The sequence below is a fragment of the Lepidochelys kempii genome, chromosome 5, assembly GCF_965140265.1.
Source record: "Lepidochelys kempii isolate rLepKem1 chromosome 5, rLepKem1.hap2, whole genome shotgun sequence".
Taxonomy (NCBI): Eukaryota; Metazoa; Chordata; order Testudines; family Cheloniidae; genus Lepidochelys; species Lepidochelys kempii.
The window spans coordinates 93,585,649-93,610,007 of NC_133260.1; the positions used below are offsets into that span (position 1 = coordinate 93,585,649).

The 24,359-nt window shown below is 38.9% G+C and overlaps 1 protein-coding gene across 3 annotated transcripts in view; it reads left to right on the forward strand.

Annotated features, from left to right (window-relative positions):
- Positions 1-24,359, forward strand: part of TLE1 (TLE family member 1, transcriptional corepressor) — a 93,506-nt gene that overhangs the window by 11,115 nt on the left and 58,032 nt on the right. The window contains exons 5-6 of one of the 3 annotated variants that reach the window (XM_073345080.1): positions 10,814-10,876; positions 11,803-11,907. The exons of 1 other annotated variant lie outside the window; for it this stretch is intronic. In XM_073345080.1, coding sequence (XP_073201181.1) covers positions 10,814-10,876; positions 11,803-11,907 — 168 coding nt within the window. The remainder of the gene's footprint in view (positions 1-10,813; positions 10,877-11,802; positions 11,908-24,359) is intronic. One more of the 3 variants, XM_073345081.1, reaches the window with a different exon arrangement.

Consider the following 24,359-nt stretch of genomic DNA (forward strand, 5'->3'; position numbering starts at 1 on the left):
ACTGGCTACAATCAGTGTAAAATGGGTAAGATTTAAAGTAGTTACAAGATGTCCAAGAGGGAGAAGGCAGATGGAAGTAAAATGTCAGTTCTTGGTCCTTTTAATTCCTATAAAGGAAGGGCCTTAATGTAAAGGACCAGCATCAACGGGAATCAAATGCTGTATAGAAAGTAGAGATTCTAACTGTAGCACCAGCATCTAGCTGAAGGAGATACTGTATTCTCCCCCCTTTTTTCTTTTTTGGAGGGAGGGACTGTTTGTGGTTGATGTTCTTTGCGCTTTTAAGTTGGATGCATGTTGGATGGCTTTGGAGATGCTCTTGTTCCTAGGAGGGGACAGTGACAACTAGGTGGAATTGGTGCTTCAAGAAGAGAATTTGGTGATAAACAGTTGACCAGAGGCGAAGCTTCCTTTTACATCTATTCAGTTATGAGGGCTAAGAAAACTTCCGTGTGTATTCGAGGCTAGATATTGAAACAAAACAGTGGAACTGAAAGGCTAGTTATGGGCCTCTGTGAATGTGCATAAGTCCTGAGTGTTAAGTCAGAATTCATGAAGTGGGACATGATGAAAATTTGGATTAGAAGGGAGATGTGGTGATAAGTGTCCTTCTGTTAAGCATAATTTAAAAAGAGGCCTGACATACTAAAGATGTGCGAAAGGCTGTTGTCAAGATGCTGAAGTGTTCCTCATTCCTGCCAGTTGGCCTGGGTTCAACAGCATTTACAGCTGAAAGTGGGATGGGCAGTTGTTTACAGTGCTTGGTCAATAGCTGCTGCAGAGCAGCTCACTGTGCTATTACAGAGAAAATTGGAATTGGAAAAGTGAAATGTATCCAGTGACTGTACTTTAAAGTTGAATGAAGTCCAAACCCACATCTGATAAATATAACAGTTGACTTGTGCATTTTATATATATATATATATATATATATATATATATATATATATATATATATTACACACACACACACTTTGGAATATTTTGGCCTTTCTATAGCTTAAACTGACATCTGAGAGGCTTCAGAAAAATGTAGCCTAGGGTCTCGAATCAAAAATGTAAATTTCTGCATTGTGAAACATACATAGTATGCTTTGAGACTTTAATAGAGATCCTGATATTTTTACTTCCCAAACAAACTACGTGCACCCTACATTTTCAGTGGGGAATCATTAAAGCAAATGTGAGGATGTCATCTTCCCAGGTTTACTCTCATAATCTTGAGGCTGCCTGACCTTGTGATTTAAAGTGAGCACAGATACAAACCTGGGGCAGAGGCAGAGCAACATTTACTAGCTGTCATGTTAAACTGTTGGGTTTTGCCCCAAATACAGGAATTGTTCCCTTTATTTGAAACGAGTACCCTTTGCTGCTTATTAGATAGTTTCTCTTTCATAGAGTGTAAAACCTCATCCCTCCTGTTGAGAATATTAGTAATGACAGTGTTTATAATGTTAAAATATAGTTTAAAAGCCGACTTCTGCAGTTTGTCGTATACTGGTTAATATGGCTGTAAAGAGGAGATGAATGTGGCTACTTTTCTGAGTCTATTACTCAGGGGGCCTGTAAATTTGATTGGCTGTTACAATTCTAGCAGAATCATTCGATTTGAGAGCAATAGAAAGATAAGATATCCAATTACCCAAATGATTTGCAGGGTTAGCCAACGTTGTCATGGAGACGCGAGTTGGAACAAATTAAATTTTAAGCAATAAAATAATCTTAAAGCACGTCTGGGAACAAGAAAATTTGGCAGTGGCACTTACCTGAATTGAATCTTAGCTTGACACGCTGTTGTTTGACATTGATATACTGTGGGGGCCTCAACTTTTAAATGGCATGTTGTCTTCATGTTTTTTTCTTTTTGCAGCCATTGCCAAAACAAGGGCCTGTATTAGTTGTAAATAAATGGTTATTAATAATATATGCTTATCTCAGTGCTCAACCTGAATTCAATAATGCTTATGAACAGCAGAGTTCATAGAGTGTTAAACTTAAATATTAAAAAGCCTCAAATGATTTAAGTTTTCAGCTTGTTATATTAAAAAAAATGATTTGCAACTAGCATTTTTTAGTGTCTTTAAATAACAATTTTTTAGCAGGCATACTGGAAACTAAGAAGTTTGGAAGTGCCTCTTTGTGGTGGTGGTGGTGGTGATGGGACTTATGAGTTATGAACACATTTTTTGTTTTTTAGGATCTTGATTTTTTGAAAAGCATAAAAGCTTCACTATGTGTACTGTGTTGCTTTTTCAGCAATGCTGCAGGAATATGAGAAAATACATACCTCTGAACTTCGACTGATGAAGAATACAATTTGTAAACAGAATTGTGATGTGTGAAACTATTTTTTTTATAATTAATGCAATGTTTAACTGATTCCTGGTTTCCAGCATGGCTTTAAAACAGTCAAGTGAATCCCATAAAGAGCTTTTATCCACGTCTGTTAGACAGCTGGAGATGAAAATTGGTCTGAGGTCAAGCCATTTGCAACATTCTCACATCCTTCGATTTTCATCTCATCCTCTCCACAGATCATCTCAAATGATTCAGTAATGACCAAGAGTGCAACATTGACCTTTATTCCCTGGTGGGTTAGGGTTACACAATATAAATGGCTGGAAGTACTTTCCTTCATCCAGAAGTTCAGTGCTGTGATTGGCCTTCCATGTGGGGAAGTGCAAATGAAGGCAGAGTACTTAAATTTAGTTTCTAATGCTGTTGTAAACTTGAATTGACAGTCTATAATTTTTGTCCTTGTGTGTGTGTCTGTGTGTGGTTTTTTTCTTTAAGATACTAGTTCCAACCTTGTCACACACTAGGATGCCTTTTATAAACAAGATAAATTTGGATAACTTGATTAGTCACTAAATTTATTTTTAAGGCCACTTCTAAATGTAATTAATTAGCTTTGGTCTAACGGGCAAAAACTTGACACAATAGGACCAGTTTTCTTCTTTTAGATTTTATCACTTGTATGCCTGCATTTCACATGCTTTTTTGTTTTTACTTTTTTAAAGCTGCTTTTGTCCTACAATAGAATTCTGGTGTAACAGTTGAAATATATTAGTGACTAGTTACTCTAAAGTGGGTTTAATCTAGTAATTCCTGTAAAAGATTATTTTTGCTATTTCATGATTTACAAAGAATACATAAGAATATGCTCTTGATAAGCCACACTAAGGGTCAAGTCCTGGTCCCAGTGAAGTCAGTGGGAGTCTTGCAAATGGTCATCTTGCAACACTTTCTATGAATAACTTTATTTTTCTGCCACCTGCCCAACTTTATGTCTGGAGAGACTTCATGTATAGTACGCAAACTTGTTCGAATCACAGATGTCCTTGGAAAAGTTGCAGAGTAACAGCCGTATTAGTCTGTATCTGCAAAAAGAAAAGGAGTACTTGTGGCACCTTTAGAGGCTAACCAATTTATTTGAGCATAAGCTTTCGTGAGCTACAACTCACTTCATCAGATGCTGTAGCTCACGAAAGCTTATGCTCAAATAAATTTGTTAGTCTCTAAGGTGCCACAAGTACTCCTTTTCTTTTTGTCCTTGGAAAAGGTGCAGAACATCTGTAGTTGTAGCGATCTTTTATTTTAACGTGGACTGTAGGTTCATTTTAAAGCAAAGACAAGTGTTTTTTGAATATCAGGTTTTTATATTTTAGACTCTAGCACCTTTGGCAAAGAATTTACTTTTTAAATTATAAGAAGACTAACTGAGATTTGGATATTTATTCCTATTACTCCTCTTAAACTGACCTCCACATTATCATTGCATTCTAAAATGGATATGAAATGTGGCATAGAAAACTGAATAATTATAAGGAGGTTAAAAGGCCACAAATGTGGCATGCAAAATCCTGCTCTCACAAGCTTAACATACACCAGAATCAGACTGAATGCTTTCATATCTTGATCTAGTTTTGTGACCTACAGAGTGCTATTTTCAGATCTATGTGAAAAGAGAAGTCTGCCCCCAAAGTACACTAACCACAGTGTTTCTACATGATATGCTGCTAATGTTTTTTTATTTTTCAATTTGGGCTCTAAGTTTTGAGGTGCCTTTTGAAAACAGATAATGGTATTGAATGACAATATTTAACACGTCTTATTAAATATTCCAAATATATGATTTAAGATAAAGTTGGTTGAGATCTGATGCATCATTTACAGGGCTAGAGGTGGTTTTCATGGATCCTTGTTGCTAAGGACACTTACGCCCTGTCTATACTTGTAGAATACACTTAATAAATAAAATTATTGCATTATTAACATATGGTTAGTTCCTACAGTGTTACCTATGTTGGGTGCCCTAGTGTAAAAAGTTCACTTGCCTTATACTATATGTTGACTTGCCCCAGTCAGAGGAGACTTATGTAACACTGATTCAAAATGCCTGGTGTGCCCTCTATCCTAGGGCTTCTCCTAACATTACTAGGAAAGATGAGCTAGTGGTGGTAATGGTGAGAACTTGAAGTATTTTTCTTGTGTAGCTAAGGCCTGATATGGGGGTGATGTCTTTTAAGATTACATTGCGCTTTTTCCTCTCTCACCTCCAAAGCAAAAACTAGCAGCTTCCAAAAGAAATGGTTGGTTTCAGCATGGGCTTGTATATTATGCTTTTTAAAAACAAGAAAAATTGTTTGCAGGTTGTATTTTAGAGTACAGAATCATCCGCTGGATCATTTGTGAAAAATTTTATTAGTATTAAACATCCTTGTACAATATGGAATAAATAAATACTGTTGTATGGGTACAAACACTGCTTTATTAAGTGCTTAAAAAGATCTGTATGACAGAATCTTATACAGGAATAAGCATGGCTGCTTTGTTTTTTGTCATTTATGTCAAGAATGCAACTATAGCAAAATGACACATTAAAAATACAAACACTTATGCTTAGCAACAGTTAGGTCAAAATATTTGTCATTAATTAGAAGGAACCAAGGCAAAAAAAATTATATGAAGACAACACTGCAGGCTCAGCTTCACTTTGCAAAATGCAGCTGAATTCCTTCATGTTAATTTTAATGATGCTTCAAAAAGGAGGGCAGCACTTTGAATCAGGGGTCTGACAAGCTTGTCATTTGCAAATAAATCAAAAGACCACCATTGCAACAGCAAGAACCAATGAATGGAGTTGCTTTGTCATTCTTTGATAGGCCCCACACTCAAGCCTGCTATTAAAAATGAATGTATTCAAGAGGCTCTGCATTAAGAACATAAACAATTAAGAGCACTTTAGATGTTCTGCTAAGAGCTGCCATACAGATACAAGAGATTTCACATGCAATGCAGGCCTGTGCAGTCTGCTTTGCCAGTGAGCCAAAGAGAACATGGGCCATTAGTGTTCATGTCTGTGCACAAGTATCTTTCTGCATGAATTTTTTTACCCCTCATCGTTGGTCTTCAGGCTTACATAGGGCAGTTAAAACAATCTGAGGATAGCTGCATCAAATGGGAGACTTCCCCCAAGAAACTGTTAAAAGAACACTTTTAGCAACTGCCAGATGACTAAATATAAATATATATCTTTATAAGCCTCAAAAATTGGTGACTTACGTCATGATTAGCTAAACCATTCAGACTCTCTTAAAGGATTTGAGTTCTGGTTTCCAAGCATATTTCTTTCTAGGAGAATTGTGATGTGAGTTTGTTCTTGCAATAATGGATTTAAATGGCTGTAGTCCTCCCTGGATCTGCATTTGAAATGTTCACAATTGGCAATTGTATTGGAACACAGAATACACTCGTGTTCTTTCCTGGATTGCTAAATGAGCAACTAATATTCTTTACAAGGTAATAACGTGGTGGAGGTGAATATATAGAAACTGAACTAACTCATTACTTGTATACTTCTAGGTAGCCTAAGTTCATGGGAAATTTTTTTTTTTTTTTTTTTTTAAAACCCTTGGGGAAGGAAGACTTCAGAGGAGCCGGGGCGAAGTTAAGTGTACTGTGGTCACTAGTCATGCTTCCAGTGTTTGAGAGAGGAAACTGACAGTTTGGATATTAAATAATCCCTTTAATAGATCAATTTAGCTGTTAATGGATTTTTGGTGGCTACTTGAACAATCTCTTTCTCTGAACTGAAATTTCTAACTTTCTGTATTTTAAAAGGTCCCTACAGGCAGGTGCAAAGGAAAATTACTCATTTGGTACATGAGTCTGAATAGAGAATCATTGTTACAATAATGTCAAAATAGAAAAACGTATACGTTACGTATATTTATACGTATACGTAAATGTATATGTTAAATATTGTGGTATTATCTATGGATATTGTAGGAATTGTGAATGTTGTGGCTAGATGTACATGATGACTATTTATTTCTCATCAATATATGTGTTACATGGTTTAGTCATTTTAATCTTTCAAGCTTAAACTTTCCAAGCTTTATATGTTCCTGAAGATACATTTTAAAAACAAAGTTTTGTTTGATTTGAGAGGATGGTGAAATCTGTGATGGGTGAAACTTGTTTTTTCCTATGTTAGTAAGCTCTTGAAACTTGGCATATTCTGGTGAAAATCGGTTTTGATTTATCAGCCCTTGAGAATTTCACTCTATAGATATGGAGTCAACTTTTTCATGAACCTTGTTGCAAAGGTGATGCAATAGGCAGCGAAGGCAAGCTAGATTGTGCATGATATTACATAACTGGATTAACTATTCATCCTTTAGTTCCCTGATCTAAAACAATTTCCAGGCATTTTGGTGAAATGAACAATAAATGGGGTCATCAGTCTACTGTTCCATTATCCCTACCAAAATACCTACTTTGCTTAATACTGTATTTGGGGCATGTCCATAGGAGTTGAGGGAAGATGGGAGGGAGGGGCCTCAAAAGACCACTAATGGGCTCACAGAAGACTTATAAATTATGATTGCTAGGGTCTTCAGTAGCAAAGGGTGGGTTTGTAGGGGTGTGAACTTAAAAAAAACAAAAACAAACCCCAAACCATACCCAGACAATGTTAAGGGTTTTGCTTCCCCATTGTTTAGGTTCAGAAGGGACTTTTGGATGAGACCAAGAACAGATATCTCTTCACTCCCCTTCGTCTCAGTGCACATGTTCATATGCTGACTCTTTGGTTTCAGGTTTGCTGTTGTGGTTATTCTAGTAGACACTTTTGCAGGGCCTTGGGAAATATGTAGGCGTGTGCATCACCAGAACAGTCCCTGGGTGCTGCTCTTATGCTAGCATGTGATTGGCAGTGGTGCTGTCTATCCATAGTTTAATCCTATGAACGTAAAGTTGAAAATTAGACATTTCTTTTTCAGCTGTAGTAATAAATGTTAATTTTTACAATACTAGGGCCAGTGTCATAAAATGAAAATGATTTTCAAATTGATGGTGCCCCTTTGAAGTAGTAAGTTCCCATTTTTAACATGAAGAAATTGGTCCAATAAAAGATACTACCTCACCTACCTTGTCTCATGTTTTAACAACTAACCTTTCAATGTACAGTAAAAGGTGACATCAAGAATTAAGAGTTGAGGGGAACAGTGGAAGCAGTGCATTTAAAAAAAACCCCCAAAACCTTTTATTGATTTTTTTGTTCATGTCACAAATCTCTCGTAACTTTTATTTGATTGAACTATGTAAATATCTTAAAGTTCCACAAATTCTGAAATACAGATTAGATCTAAACTAATTCTCAAAGACTTCAGAAATAATAGAAACACTTCAGTGATGTAAGGTCAGAAGGCGGATTATTTTCCCCCAGTATCAAGAGATTCACATTTGTCTGACCCATTTAGTGGTTTTTTAGAGAAAAGAAATCTGAAAATTCCATGAGAATGTTAAATTTCATGGAGAACTACTTGGAACCAAAAAGTTATCAGCAGTCCTGTTGTCTTGCTTTACTGACTTCGAACCATTTTTCATTCAATTTCTTTAATTCCTGTATATGCACAGAAGGCCCAAACCTCAAAGTGTGAGACTGCCATAAAACACCAAATATTTTAGAAAACTTGCTTTAAAAAACACATAATTAATCCAAAAAAGCAAAATCTCTAATCAGTTACAGTAAAGGATTACAGGCCAGAGAACTTAGACCAGTAGTTCTCAAACTTTTGTACTGGTGACCCCTTTCACATAGCAAGCCTCTGAGTGCGACCCCCCCACCCCTTATAAATTAAAAACCCTTTTTTATATATTTAACCCCATCACAAATGCTGGCTGCAAAGCGGGGTTTGGGGTGGAGGATGACAGCTCGTGACCCCCCCCCCCAGTTTGAGAACCCCAGACTTACTCTTCTGACCAAAACTGCTTTTCACCTGAAATGAGAACTCATCTCCTCCCATCCTGAAAACAAAGGACTCATGACCTAATTTTAATTAGGTCATTCATTCGATCAGGAACTATATATTAACACTCCTCTCTCATGGGGATGCAAGCCCATTACACAGCAGTCTACTGGCATCCTAATTGCTGGCAGATCTCCATCTCAGGAGGGGCAAGTGTGTGGGGAACATCCTGAAAAGAGAGAGTTTTGGTAACCACGTATGCAACTAACACTTACGTAAAATGCACATAATGCACAAACTGGCCAACAATAGCTTGATCATTTTTAAACCTGCTACAGACACATAACAGCTTTCCTATATGACTGTTGCTATTCATTTTTTATTTGGATTGCACTATCACTGAAGGCTCCAGTCAGACTCTGCCCTTCTGGACTAAGAATGCAAACAAAATTATCTCCACTCCCCCCGCCAACATTTATTTAAATAAAAAAGCTGTTTCTGGGCACTTACTTTTCCTTCCCATTCCACAGGATGACAAGAGAAGCAGCCACCCCTTCCTCCTCCGAGGAAAGGGAATTGCCTGCCTCCTTTCCACCCTCTCACCCCTTTAAAAAAAAATTCACGTTAAGGGAATACTATTGCTTGTGCTAGTCTTCAGTGGAACAGCTATCAAGTAACTGCCTGCTGGTCCCTGATTCTCTGCTTCAGCTCTGATGCAGGCTATAGGGCCCTGGGACTACTTTAACTTGCATCAGCTGGCTATAGTTCCCTAGGATGCTAAGCTCAGTGCATTCCCCTTCTCCAGCCTCCCTGCCAAGGGTTGTGGAGAGGGGAGCATTCAGACAATTCTACCAGTTCTGCACCCGTTGGGCACTACTGTACACCCAGGGAATCCCCAGCAGGGACTTGCAGGTGGCTTCCACGTCTCTTGTGCTTCCTGGGTGGTGCAAAGAGCAGAATTGGGCAGAAAATCTCCTAGGATCATTAGGGTGGTTGGGTGAGGGGGAGGTTCAGTGATTGACTCACAGCAGAATCTTCAGCTGTGAACTGCAGCTAAGATCTTTGAGTAAGAGTTCCTCTATTCACCATAATATTGGAATTTGACTTCAGGTAAATGGATGGGGAATCCTTGCTATCAACAGACAGATGGGGATCTGGGTTCTTCTGATACTGACTTGCTGCAAGTTGGAGGACACTTATTGTATAATTAATAGGTGTGTAGAGAGGTATAAATGTCTTAAATTCTGTAAATAAAAAAGATGAATGTCAATGACAGTTGGGAGTAGAATTTGGGAGTTCCTGGTCCCCCAGCGGAGGGGGGGGTGGGGGTGGGGGAGGCATATGCTCCACTCTAGACTGTGCTGTGTCTGAGAAGGAAGGTAAAAACATCCTTTCCCTTTTCCATTTTAATGGAAGTCTTGCAAAATTGATAATGAAGTATTTGAGATTTGCCTCTTAAGTTCTGAACTCTACTGTCTTCAATGATACTGATCATTTTCTCCTCTGCTGTTTCTCCTTTGGTTTTTACAATTCTGTAATCTTGTTCTGATAAGTTATCCACTGCTTCAGTGATTCCTTATCCTTGCCATGCCCCTTGTATGTTTGCCCTCAGGGTTCTGTTCCCTCCTTCATCTGCTCCATTATTTCAATTGTTCCTAAATGGATGTTTCCCAAATCAATATCTCTGCCCTGTCTTGCACCTGTCTCTTTGGTATTTCGTATACACTCCTGATTCTATCTTGCTGTCTCAAAACTTCCTAATCTCTTCACTGTCCCTTCTCTATTAGATCAGTTTCTTCATTAGCTGCTTCTTTTACCACCTTCTCAGTCTTCATTTTCAAGGTCCTGTAAATTTTTTTCCTACCTCCATGTCTATTATTATTTCTTTCAGCTCTCAGTCCTCTGTTGCTTTCTGCTCCTTTTGTCCATGTCACATTCTTCATGCCCTTCTGTCATGCTGCCTGCCTCTACATACCTGCCAAGCACCCTCTCCTCTTTCATATGCACCTCTTCAGTAATCCTTCCTGCTGTATCTTTTCCATCCTCTCCATTATTTGAACTGTGTGTTCTTTTTTTTCTTAACTTTTAAATGGTAAATTCTTCATGGCAAACAATACATCTTGCTCTCTAAAAGCATTGTCTAAACTTACAGCACCTGATAAAAATCACATGAAAGGATATTCACTTCACACGCCATTTTCATAGAACACTGTTCTGTGCAACTTGGTAAATTGAGTAATAAATCTGCCTTTTAAAAGGTTTTAGCTTGTGTTGGATTTGAACAAATCCTTTACTTGTTAATGACTTATAAAGACCAGATTTTTTTCTTAAATGTATATAGAGATTAGGTACTTGAGACATAGCAGATGTCCGAGAGTAATGAACTAGGTCAGTGGCCTGATTAGGGACCTATTAGTAATCATTTATACTTTCACTAGGCATCTTTATGAATTTTTACAGTGCTTGTACTTAATATATGACCCTATAAAGTAGCTGATATATGATAACATACCTCATCCATGTTTAAACCAAAATAGTTACTTTTTTTTTTCCTATAGACAGAAATCGCCAAGAGATTGAATACTATTTGTGCACAAGTCATCCCGTTTTTGTCTCAGGAAGTAAGTAAAACTGTTCAGCTGTTAAAGTGCAATTATGTTGCTTCTCTGTTTGCAAATTAGCTAGTTTTAAGATGTTAATTTTATCACAATGCTCAAGTGTGAGGAACATCTGTTATAGCTGAAGTGTGCAAACCCCCCCCTTACTAATTTGGTCTAACATCTGAGTTTAAACTGAAAAACTGGTGACAATAGCTCAACCTCAAATTAATTCTCTTCAGGAAAAACTATAAAATAACAAAACAATTTTTTGTTTTCATTTTTAATGACAATGCTAAGTTCTACTTAATAGTCAAGTGTTAAGTTCTGTGTAAATAAGAATGTTGGCCTTCAATACAAAAATATTCAGATATTATTTTTGGGTAGGTAACACACAGTTGGTAACTCAAATACAAAATGTTGTTCAAGGGTATAAAACATTGCTTGACTACAACTGTAGCATATTAAAGACTACTTCTGTTCAGTTTTGGAATCTGCTTTGGATTAGACTAGTTGATGCTCTTGTTAGATTAAATGTAGGAAGCTGCCTCGTCTTTTTGTTGATACCTCCACTGTGTTCATTATATTAGATGCAGGAGTTATAAATGACTTATAAAACAGACACTAGTTTAAAGTTGTCAGAACCTTCTCATCTCAGTTGGAAACTAATGATTTAGTTCCTAGAAGATATTCTCTTCAAAAGTTTTCAACGTTTGTTACCTTTATGACTTTTGCCTCACTCTTAAACAATGAGTAACAAATGGCATAAGATGACCTATAATAGATAACCTGGGCTTCTGTCTTATTGTGCAAATTTCTGTACAGAAACTTTCTGTGCATACTGCAAATGTTTCTGGTCTCGATTTTTATGGGGTGGTAAGAGGAGAAGCTGGTATAGCTGTTCAACAGCTTGATAACACAAATTTTAATTTTTTTTTTTTTTTAAATAGCATCAGCAGCAAGTCGCCCAAGCAGTAGAACGTGCCAAACAAGTGACCATGGCTGAACTAAATGCCATCATCGGGGTACGTGGCCTTCCAGGTCTACCTCCTACAGTGTGTATAACCAGCTTTCATTTCTTATTGCTTTGGTCGATTTAAAATAAACTTGAGAATTTTTTGATATCTAATTCTGTTTCGATACCTAATATTGTTGCTCAAACTTATTTGACTTGGCTCACTCAGATTTTAGAGGAGGTAGAATTAACAGCAGCTTATTTTGTAACAGAATGGCTTTTCATTCCCTGCACCCATATATTATATCAAAACCTTTGTTGCAAGAAAGACCAGGGAGTTTGGGAAAGATTTATTATCTATTGATCGTGGGTATTGTATGCTACTTGATCTAAGTTACCTTTGTTTTGCCTCCTGCTTTTTGTGACATTTGAGTTTTTGGAACCTGTACAACTATTCAGTCTTCTTCCTTTTCCTTTCTTCTGCATCTTTCATGAATTTTAAAGTAGCAGGCTAATGAAAAGAAACTTCTCTTGCTTTTGAAGTAGTATTAATTGTCTGACATAATGTTCTAATAGCCTTTCACCAAGTTTGTGCTTCTAACTATGCTGAAATAAGTTAATACTACTTGCTTGTGACTGGTTGTCAATCACAAGTCATTTGTTTTGCATTAATGAAGTCTCTGAACCGTGCATTCCTTCCACTGCATGAGTTCATTTTCCCCATCACTAAGTCTAGAATATATCTCATGTTTTCTGCCCTTCCAGACTAAGTGAAAGAAGTAGCGGAAACAAGAAGCCGTCCTTTCTGATTTTATTCATATGTGAGCGCCTTGAGCGGATTCAAATTACTCATTTATCAATTTATGTTAATTGCTTGTGAGAAGATGCCCTGCTGGTCTTTATAGTTCCCTCAGACACTTTGTAATGATAATTAGACATGCTGCTGTACGGATTAACAGTGCCATAGTCCAATGACGTCTACAGACAATGGAACCAGTTAATCCATCTGTGCTTAAAATTACATCCCAACTGGAGATGGGGGGGGGACCCATAAGAGCGAGGGAGGATTAAAAGAATGAGCCTCAGCTTGAAAACTCTCCTTTCATCAGTTTCTCAATTGCAGATCTGCAGTCGGTTTGCCTGTGGTAAGCTATTGGCAGTCAATTAGGTGAAATAAACTGGGAGGGTGACCTTCATTTCCTTTTAATAGCTTTTTTGCTCCCTCAAATGGGGAGGTTCAGTGGATTTTCAGCTTAAATTTTATTCAAGCTGCTATATTACACTTGACAGATTAGTGTTGCATAAACATACCCCCCCTTCAAATTGGAGCCCTGTTTTTTTCCTTATTTTCAAATTTTGACTGTTACTGAGTTAATTCACTAATCATGTTTAATAAAAGTTACATCTGCATTTTTCTGCAGTCTTCTCTGTGCTTTGCTTGTGTAATGAATTGCCTTATTTTGAAGATCAAATCAAATATACATGCAAGAATACTGTATGAATAATATTTGATTAGCAAAGATTAATAGATCTGTGTTTTCTTGCATGTGTTAAAAGTGTACAATTTCACTGAGCGCAGATCCTGAATAAAAAGTCCTTTCATAGTGGACTAAACTTGTAGGACACTTTTGCAGAGTGTTTTTTTTTTTTTTTTTTTTAAAAAGTGCATTAAAACGTCTTTGTCATTAGACTAAGAAATTGTCCTGACAGCGAGGACTTACTGTATAGCAAAACTCCTCTTACCAAACTCGCTATGATAGTGTTGTCCCAAGTGGCATTTGCTGAATGTGTTCTGTTCAGTTCTGTGCTCTTAGGTCTAGAACTACAGTGTACAATTAAGACTTTTTATGGGAAGGGTTTTTTGGAGGTAGGGAGAGGTATGTTAATCTGATTAATAGAAACCTCAGAATTTTTTAATTTTAAACTACCAATGATCCTTCAGTATAAGCATTTCCATTTGTTTTATGAACAAATACTCAGCAATGCTGTCGTAGTTCAGATGTTGTGAATGAGGGAATAAACACGTAGTTAGTACAAATGTATTTTAATTTTCAATGTAGATCTGTGTATTATGCATACCAGAAATCAGATGCATGTCAGTGATCTTTTACAGTTTTAGGTGATCGATAATTATCCTGTGCTGCACAATAAGTTTCATGCTCTGACATATGCTTGATTTTGTTTGAAAGGGATTGTGTGCATCCTGGAAAATCAGAGTAGCATAAAATTGGGTTGACAATTCAGTGGACCTTTGCTCTCCTTCATTGAACATTCAGTGTGTCAACCTGTCTCCCCAGAGGGGAGGAGGCATCAGGAGGCTGGCTTTTCCTACAATCAGCAGCTGCACTGAAAGTAAACGCAGACCAGTTTGATAGCAGCTGTCAGTATTGTTCAGGGACCCGACTTAGTGTAAAGAACAATAGAGGGGCCATGCTCTTAAACTGCGGTGTCTTTCAGGCTAAGAAAAGAAATAGTAGTTTAAGGGTTTAGACCTCTATTATGAGTGTGAAAGATCATGAAAGACTTCTTTAAAATGCAAATAGGCCAAAGCATTCTCTAACAAGTAGCCTATGGCATCATAGTGCTAAAGATATTTCTGTATCATAAATGTTGGGGTTGGGAAGAAAGTTAAGCATTTTCTTAGCAGATGTTCAGTTAGGTGTTCTCCCTGACTAGGTAAAATCTGTATTCTTGGCATTTGTCTGAGCACTGATTTTTCTTTCCTTTTTCAAAAAAGGATTGTGATTCTGTGACATGGTATAATGATTCAAAATAACTGTTTGCAAATTCAGTCTTGCCTCATTAATTTGTTATTAAAGAGTCACGACTGAGTTTGTTTTTCCATTGGGCGCACATACTGGTTTGGGGGAGAAGCAAAAACCAAACTTTGTAATTTAGTGAAAACGGAGGGCTGGTGGACACTAAAAAATTAGATTGACCCAGCTATGTCGCTTGGAGGTGTGCAAATCCACACCATTTAGCAACACAGTTAAACCGACTTAAGTCCCTTTGTAGACAGCACTTGGTCGACAGAAGAATTCTTTCATTAACCTAGCTACCACCTTGCTGGGAGAAACCCCTCCCATCAGCCCAAATAGTGTCTTCACTGAAGCACCACAGTTGTGACACTGTAGTATTTTAAGTGTAGCTAAGCCTTAAGACTTGTTTCATGATAGGCCACTTTTAAAATACAAACACACTACTACTTTAGTTACTTGGGAAAATTGAATTTAGAGCAGTACTGCAAGATATTGTGGGGGAAGGAGGGGAATTATCTACCTAATGTAAAGGCAATTTTAGTCAATGTATAAAAAGAAAAAGTATATTTAGATTGGAGGAATAAGGAATAATGAGTGCGTTGTTGCATTCAGAAACTTTAATGAGTAAAAATGAAATAATTCAGGTAGTGTTAACTTCTTTAATTAGATGTTGGAAGATCAGTTGTGAGATGTGTTTGTGCATATACTCATCCACAGCCCCTTACTAATGGTTACTGAAATGTGTTGTTGGGATTGTCTAATTATTCATGTCAAGCCACTACATGTGTGTGTTTGGCGGAGCTAAGTATTTTACTTTTCAGCCATTGTACATGTCTGTACGTGTTCAGCCATTGTACATGTCTGTAATTTTATGAATTACACCAGTCAGCGTTCATTGTACTACTATTTTTCACTAAAGTTGATTGAGTGAACTAGTAGATTTGCTAGTACTTAAATGAAAAGTTTTGATTGTAAAGGATCGGTGCACCTGTTAACTCCTTGGCACCACTGATTTCAGAGCTTTGCCTGAAGTCTATGTTTGGGGGTTGGGGAGAATCCTGATCATGGCATGAAAGGATTAAGTGGATTATCATGGTAGAACTTGAAGGGATTTTTTTTTTTAGATATAATTAAGCAGCAAGCTGGAAAATCAGATGCCTATCAGCTCACACCAGGAAGAGCTAAGGGACAGTTATAATTAGTCTATCCCAACGTCAGCAATAATGTAATTTTACAAGACTTAAATACGGGCAACATTAATAAAATCCAGACATTTATATAAGTGTACATTCTTAATTTAGAACTACAGTTCTATAAATTGGAAAGGTAGAGAATGTAGCATACAGATGTGAATACCTAGTTTGACATTAGTTGCTAATGATTCTGTAAAATGTATCTTTTTGGATTGACAATACTTTTCAAGACAGATTGAGTTGTAGACCTCCAAAAGAGCTCTCCACTGTTGCATGAGGTGATTGGCTAAAGGATTAGCAAACTGCTGAATTATTTTTCTCTCCTTGGCTGAGGTTGCCAGCTATCTCTGGGATGGTAGTGTGTGAAGCTTAAGAGGATGAGGTTAACCTCTTGAGGGTTTATTCTTATGAGTGTGTAGTTAATCCTTGGAAAGCCTATAAATAACTAGGCTGTATGTTTCGTTATAAAACAGAAATACAGACTAGAGCAGAAATGAATGCGAAATTCTGTGCAGGGGAAGAGCTAAGCAGCTGTAGCATTACTTTAGACCCTTCTCAACAGTGATCTGTATTTTGTGCCGTTTGTGGGGGGTTTTAGAGCAATGACTTATTAGCTTTCTGTAAAAAGAAAGCTGAGTGCAAGATACTTATGCATCTTTTGGTACACTTCATAATGTACCAGCCTATAAGAAACAAGCTAAAACTTTGCTGTTCAGATATTTATAGTTTTTATGTATGTACAAAAGTGTGTACACAAACTTGCTGCTGTACCTTAAATTACATGGGATTTCTTACTGTGTATTTACATTAGATACAACCCAAGTAATCTGTTTCCTTTTAGTTATCACTGCTGAGGCAGGATTCATCATTTCGAGAACAAGTGACTTGCTTAATGTTGGGGATTAAGTAGATACCTTGACTTTCAGCTCTTATTTTATAACCTGATTCTTCCCCCCCCCCCCCCCCAATCCATCATAAAAAAAGCAAAAAAGGACACAATATTTACATCACTTTAGACTGGTGCATAATTGAGCTAATCATCTCTGCATCTCAAAGGTGTAATGACTGAACCTGCAAATAAATGTAGATGGAGATGGGCAGAATTACAAAGATTATGTGTTTGACCCAACAAAAATGTATTCTTTGCTTTTAGTTGAAGAATTTTGAGAGCAGTACACGTGCTGACAAATTTATTCTAGTAATATTCATTAGACTTGTGAATTTCCAGAACAAATTGCACATATTTGTCTAAAATAGAAAAGCATGCTTTAAGTGTTTTTAAAGGCTGCTCCTCTGTCCCCTAAACCACTTCCAAAGTGGATTAGGTAACTGGTTTCAGATGCCCAGCCTGTAGGCTCACTCCAGATGTAACAATCTAGTTCCATGATGGAGTAAGATATTACAGAATATACCTGCTTGATTAGTTTCTAGACCTTTATGGTTAGGAACACTCTTTGAATGTCAACCAATGTAGTATTGTCTTCAATGTTCAGGGACACTCTTGGCAAATAAGCCAAGTGTGCTTTACCCTCTCCCCTTTGTACTGTTCTCCTTGGTCCAATAGTCCAGGCTGCATCCTAACTTTTTTCACTTTTCACAAATTCACTCAGGTAGGGAGAAACTTACCAACAATTGGGTTATGATATTATTGAACTTAGAGATACAACTAATTTGACAACTTCATGGACAAACACTCCAGCCTCATGGATGCTGTGCTTATATAGCTCAAAAAAGAGCACATCGCAATGGTTGGGAAAACGTATTCTTCTCTGCTGACGGCCTCTCGTTGGCATAACCCAGGATGGAAGTGTATGGTATCTAAAAGATAGATTTGAGGGATGTTTGGCGTCTGCTGTCATTGGAAAGCCTGGGATAACATTGTCCTTAATGTGGGCCTTTTTGCACACTTATACTAGTACTGGGATACTAGTATATATACTAGTACTGGGATTTGTTTTGGTATACAGTGTACTTTACAAAGTGCTTTATGCGAATCAAGAATGTATTCCAGGGCACCACAGGACACTCTTCCCGCTAGACTACCTTCAGAACTCTAGGTCTCTAGCTGAAACATTTTCCTATAAGTGTGGCTGTGGAAGCACAGATAAGGGGCAATAGCGCTTAGGCCCTCTGTATCTTACAAGGTGGCTACTGGCTTTAACTTTCCTGACTGCTAATATACTTTTGAGTGAGCAACTAGAGCAAGAGTATGATTTCTTTTTGACTGTGCTTCCTAAAGGGTAAGCAGCTGTATACAACACCAGGTGGAGACCCAAAGTGGCCTGTAAGATTAGCTCCAAAATCAGTGGATTTAACCTTGAGGCGACAAAGCTGTATGCATCCTTGAAGAGTGATGACCATTTTTGAGCTAACAGGAACTGAAAAAGGTGTTTCTGGCCCCTGCTGCTTTTGTTGTCATTCAGGAATATTGAGGAGTCCAAGAAAACCCTGAGATTTTCTTAGCTATCATGAGTTTCCAAAGCTGTGGGTTTTTTAAAATTGGGTGCTTACATTTAAACAGGGCAACACCATCACACATGGGGATGAAGAGGCAGTGAAGCTGAGTGTAGCAATAAATATTTCCAGACTTTCTATTTTGGCTGAATTTGGAAAGTCTCTTTCTCGCAAAAACAGGTATTTCAAGGCTTTAAACAGTGTCTGTGCTTCCCAAGCATTCTTCAGGAAATCTCCCACCTTTTCAGTACCCCTGGAACAGCTCCAGTGGTAGTAACCATGGAAATACTGCGGGAAGGGCATAGGTGCCTTTACCATTGTGTTGTATGGACATGCTTCGAACTAGTGGCTGTGACATGGTGGTAGAAACACTAGTCTTCTCTGTGCTAGTACTAGAATCCTGCCACCATCAATGGAGCTGCTCTAGTAGTAGTGCAGAGTCAGAGACTTCCTGAAAAATGATTACATAGACAAGCAAGGAACCACAGGGGTGAGAACACTTTCAGAACCGCCCCCCATTATCCTCCATAGGATTCTCCATTCATCCGTAGCAGAATCCTGGAGGGCCAAAAGTCCTTTAAGCTCCATGCTCACCAAGATTGATGTAGAGATGGAAGTGGGAAGTATGACTATAAAGTTGGGGGTGTTTTCACTCCGTTATCTATCTCAGTGCAGCTTTGATGTATGAGAACACGCTTCTTCCTTCCCTTTCAAATTCAGCACCAATTGCTAACAGGAGGGTGTGCAGAAAAGTTCAGCTTTCCTGAGTTAGGACCCTGTTCATTCTGGGGCCAGTTCAGGATGTGAGACACAGTGACATAGCCTTTTTTCTTAGCCTTCCGTATGATAAGAGACATTAATGGCTGTTGGAAGAAACATATGTCTGAGACGGTTTACGTTTTGCAACGTGTACTCTGTTCTTATGACCTGAGAGAGGTTATGAGTTACAGGAATGAGGGTGGGAATTGGGGTAAAGTTAGATAAAACTCGTATATCCACACGGAAACTAAGCTCAGTTTGTTCTCTAGGAAAGTGCCACTACTTCTTCCAAACTCCATGTAGGTGTGCCTGTTTTAATTAGCAATTTACAAATGTATTTACAAAGAGTATGACTTTCTGCTCAGAGTGCATGTTGCACATCTTTGACCTCGCATTCTCTAATGGAAACACACAGCAGCATGTACATAAAACACAAAAACCAAACACAGCATTACAATACACATGCACTTCCTCCCTTAGGGAAAGGATGTGAGAATGAATGCCATGTAACAGATATTAACTATGTCACTTAATACGCTACTGGAAGGTGCTCAGACATTATACTGATGAGGGCAGTATAAGAAGTTGGAATTAAATATTTCATATGCTCATATACGTTCATAGCTGTTGTCATCTGTTGTCGTCGTGTCCGTCTCCCCCCCTCCCCCCCCGGGTTTTGATTAGATGTACTTATTATTGGGGGAAAACCATCTGGATACAATATTTTTGCTCATAGTCCAGATTTCTAGGGTTGCAGTAGAGGTGGGATAGAACTTCAACTAGCACAAAAGAAGGTGGCAGAAAGACTTGTGGCTGTGGGGAAGGCAGCTTTAGTTTTTGAGGTTAAATCTGGCAATAGCAGTACCTATCTCTCCTACTCATCTTGAGTTTCACCAGGGTAGTCTGAGCTTACCGCTCTGTACATAATAGGCATTAAGAATATGGTTCAGGCTTCTGCTTGGGTGGTGAGACTGTCTGCACTAGCCTTGCTCTTTGGTAGGTGCTGTGTTGATCTCTGGCTTGGATATAGCCCTGCAAATTCTACTTGCACCAGGGCCTAACTGCAGTACGACAAATCCCAATTTAAAAGTCTGTATCTACCCCATGTCCAGGCTGCTGAGCATACTTCACCTTTTGAGTCTGTAACCTGGTCTCAGCCCAGTCAGGTAACCTCTGAGTGCTTGTTCATTTCTAAGTCCCTGGCTGCTGGTTTTTCCTCTCTACACCTTGACTCTAGCCTGCTGCTCAGAGCAGGGACAGAGAAGCTACATCTGCCCATAATGAGACTAGTAGGATCTGTAATTTACGGCATTTTTAGTGGTGGGCTGGGGATCACCCTATAGGAAGAGCTGAATATGTACTACCCATAACCATTTTCAGAGCTTAGTGCAAAATGCATGTTTTTGAAAAAACATACAATCCTAGGAAGTACGAGGAGTGTGTAAAGATATAGGAATGGCACGTATACTCTATACTGTGCTGTCTTTATATAATGTGTGACTATATTCATGCACTGTGCATATGTGACAAGGTGGAGCTCTTCCAAGATGGTAGTCCCCCCTCACTTGCTCTACCTCAACTCCTTTATGCAGCATAGATAAGGAATGTATACAGCATCAGTCACCTTAATATCTAGGCACTACACATGAAAAATAAGGGACACAAGACATGGATCTTCTGGGGCTCAGCCACTTACCTAGAAACTAAATATGCTTCCGTTACAAGTGACTGAGCCCCAGAAGGTGAAAGCAGAGACTGCTTTTTCTACATCTCATGCCCTTTATTTTTTCTGTCCAATGGCAAGATCTTAAGGTGATGGATGCTTTGTACATATCTTATATCAAATTGCATAGAGAAGCTGAGGAAGAGAAAGTGAGAAGAGACTTCTGCTGGGGAGCGCTCCACCTTGTTATGTATGCACAAGTGAGAGAGACTACTAGTTTGGGAGTGCTTCCCTTAGTACTGCAGTAACTGAGGAGGGGTGGAACTGCTGCTTCTGTCTCTGCTTGACAGGGAGGCAGAACAAAGAACTTGCTAGACAATGGCATGGAATACCTCAATTTTTTTCCATTGTCAGGAACTGGGAAAAGAGGGGAGTGATGGAAGTCAGGCTGCGGGGGAGAGAAGGTTGAAGAGGAACGTGGGATGTGGGGCAGGAAAAGGATGACAGAAAAGCCCGACAGAAAAGCCCGAAGCTATCAAAGTGAACGCCTAGTTCACAGCAAGATGGGGTGTAAACCTGCCCCTCAGTAGCGTGCTGTGCACTAAGTGTTCGCTTAGAGAAGTCCTTAGAAACTTAATGTAATCACTGTGTAGGGAGGAGAATGGGCTCCTGGCAAAGATTGCTAGCCTTGGGAACCCTGGATTAAATTCCCTACTCCACTACAGGCTTCCTGTGTGACCTTGAGCAAGTCACTTTAGGACCAGATCCACAAATCTACTTGGCTGTTCCTCCGCTCAACACCTAACCAATAGGTGCCCTCTGCCGCGAGCTGTGTGCTCACATTCCCTAAACAGTGCATGAGGAGAGAGAAAGAGATCCTCAGAAGTCAGCTGATGGGAAGCCACCTAAGCTAGTCAGCAGTGAAATGCTGGGGAAGGAGGGAGAGGTTTGTGCGCTTGGCTGACAGGCTGGAGATAAATGTTTCCCTGTGCTTAGGATGAGTCATGAACCCTGTCCAGCAGTTAGGTGCCTGACCCAGGTCAACTGTTTAGATAGCCCGTATGCTAGCAGCCAAAATCATTTGCACAAAATAGACACATTTAACAGCTTTTACAATAAGGGAGTCCCCACAATAGCTAGTAGGCCAGGGGTTAGGACACTGACTGCACATGTGGGAGACCCAGGCCTGATTTAGAGCAGGGACTTGAACCCAGGTCTCCCACATCCTGGGTGAGTGTCCTAATCCCCAGGAGAGAGATGGGAAGACACGCACACAAATATCCTACCTTGTCCACAGGTGTCTTGTGCTGGCTGTACTATACTGGCCTCCTTCTGCGATCAATGGCCTGCATCTGGCCTTACTTCTGCAGGGTCTGATGTTTCTTAGCCATACTCAGAGCATGCCTACAGTACTGGGTTATTCTAAAGAGAGAGGTACTTCCTCTGCAAAGCTTCAGAGCCTCTGTAGCTTTGATTTAAGGTATTGCTCCAAATAGCTTGTTAGTTCTGGGATGGTGTCAGGGCTTAGGTGGCTTTGCAAATGGCAACGGGTGGAAACTTTGGAGACTTAGGTGCCTACAGCATTAGGTGGCAGCTCAGTGATGGCTTTGAAAATGTCAGTGTCTAAGGATCTTTGTCGGTCTTGGCCCAGGTCTTGCCTTACCTCGGCTTCCCATCTGTAAAATAGAGGTAACAGTACTTCCCTACCTCACAGGGTGTAGTGAGGATAAATACATAAGAGTGTGAGGTGCTGAGATACGACTGTGGTGGGAGCCAAATAAATATGTAAGATATAGACATAGGAACCCCAGGCTAGGTCAGTCTGTATGGGGTAAGTACAATCATATGCTAATGTGACACACCTCTGCAGACTTAAGATGTTTGAGGTGGTAACCATAAGAGAAATATTAGTGGTTTGAATCATTAGAACCTCTGTTTAATAGATATGAATAATCTAGACTTAAAGAGCATCTTTCAAAGTAAAGGATTCTAAATCTTATTACAAACTTGGAGTCTTGCTCTGCAACCTTTAGTAATGTGGCCCACTGAAGTTACACTCTGGTAAATTTGGTGGAATGTGGCCCTTGATTTTTTTTTTATATATATATAAAAAACATACAGAGATCCATTTTATCCTCCACAGAATTGCAAGTGCCTCAGAATTTGAAACACTACCTCTGTTTTAGTAGCATACAATGTACTACACAGCAGTTGAAGAACGCAAGAACATTGGAAATGTAAAACTACAGGAGAATTTAAGTAGGCCGTGGGTATTTAGACACTTAAGAAATCACACTATATAGATGTATAAAAAGAGCTTACAATCTAAATAAAGTAGATGAGTTAAAGAAAGGAAGAAGTATCACCATTTTGCAGATGGGGAACTGATGCACAGAGATTAAGCCTGCTCAGCAGATCACAGGAAACGCCTGACAGAGCTAGGAATTGGACCTAGATTTACTCGGTCGCAGTCCCATGCTGTAAACAAAACTATTTTCTTAATGACTAGAGTTGTACTTTGACAACACCCTTACTCCAAACCAGAGGACCAGTGAAATATTGCCCCCTGATAGTATAACTGAGTTTTTTAATACTTGGTCTTTTGGGCTTTGAGGGTGAGGGGAAATTGGGACAGAAATTTTGAGGAAATAAACGCTGCTTGAATCAGCTTTCAAATGATAAACTGAATTGTTCTTTTGCCAATATTAAAAGGATTTGGGGAGGCCGGGAAAGGTGGTTGTAACAAAGCAGTTCTGGTTGAATTAGAGATTATTTTTAAATCAATACTCTGCTTAATTACCACAACACAATTGCTTGTACATGCATCATTGCAATCCCCACCCCCCAAAACTGGACACTGCTCTTGCTCTGCAAGTAATAATAGTAATTGGTAGTAAGGCAGACCTGTTACTCATCCTTCTGAGCACATTTCTTATGGTAGGTGTCTGGGTTTTAATTAAGTGCTAATGAGCATGCCTAGCAGACCTTGATACTCTACCAACTTCTTCAGTTTTATGGCTCACTATTGCTAAACTCTTAAAAAGAGACAGAGCAGGCATTAGTGTCTTTGAAGTGACAGGTGATTATACGTATAATATAATTGTTACCATCCTCTAAAGTGGTGAATGCCTATTTTGTAAATATGTCCTCTGATTGTTGCTGTTATCCATTCTCCTGCTCCCTCTTTTCATTTTCCCCATTTGCAGACAGCACAGGCTGTCTGTTTGGAGTGGGTGCTGGGGAAAAGGACTAATATCTTAGGCTTAGTCTACACTGGCACTTTGTCGGAAAAACTTTTGTCATTCAGGGCTGTTAAAAAAAAAAAAAAAAAAAAAACACACATCCCGAACGATAAAAGTTTTACCGACAAAAAGCGCCGGTGTGAACAGTGCTTTGTTGGCAGAAGCGCTCTCTCCTGACGACAAACAGCCGCTACGCTGCTCTGCTTTTAATGGCATGGCTGGAGCTGCACAGCTGTCAGTAAAAGATGCGTAGTGTAGCCATACCTTTTAGTAACCGAGTTTTTCTAAAGGACACAGAACATGAGTTCTTTGGGGCTTGGATTGTCTTCATCTGTGTTTCATATAGCACTCTCAGTGCTATGCATGGCTGGAATATAAAGTAAGTTGTTTTAAATTGAAGCTAGATTCAAATCATACACATTCAAGTGCAACAGCTCCAGTGGTGCAAGAGACCAAATTTAGTCCCTTATTTTATAGCAATT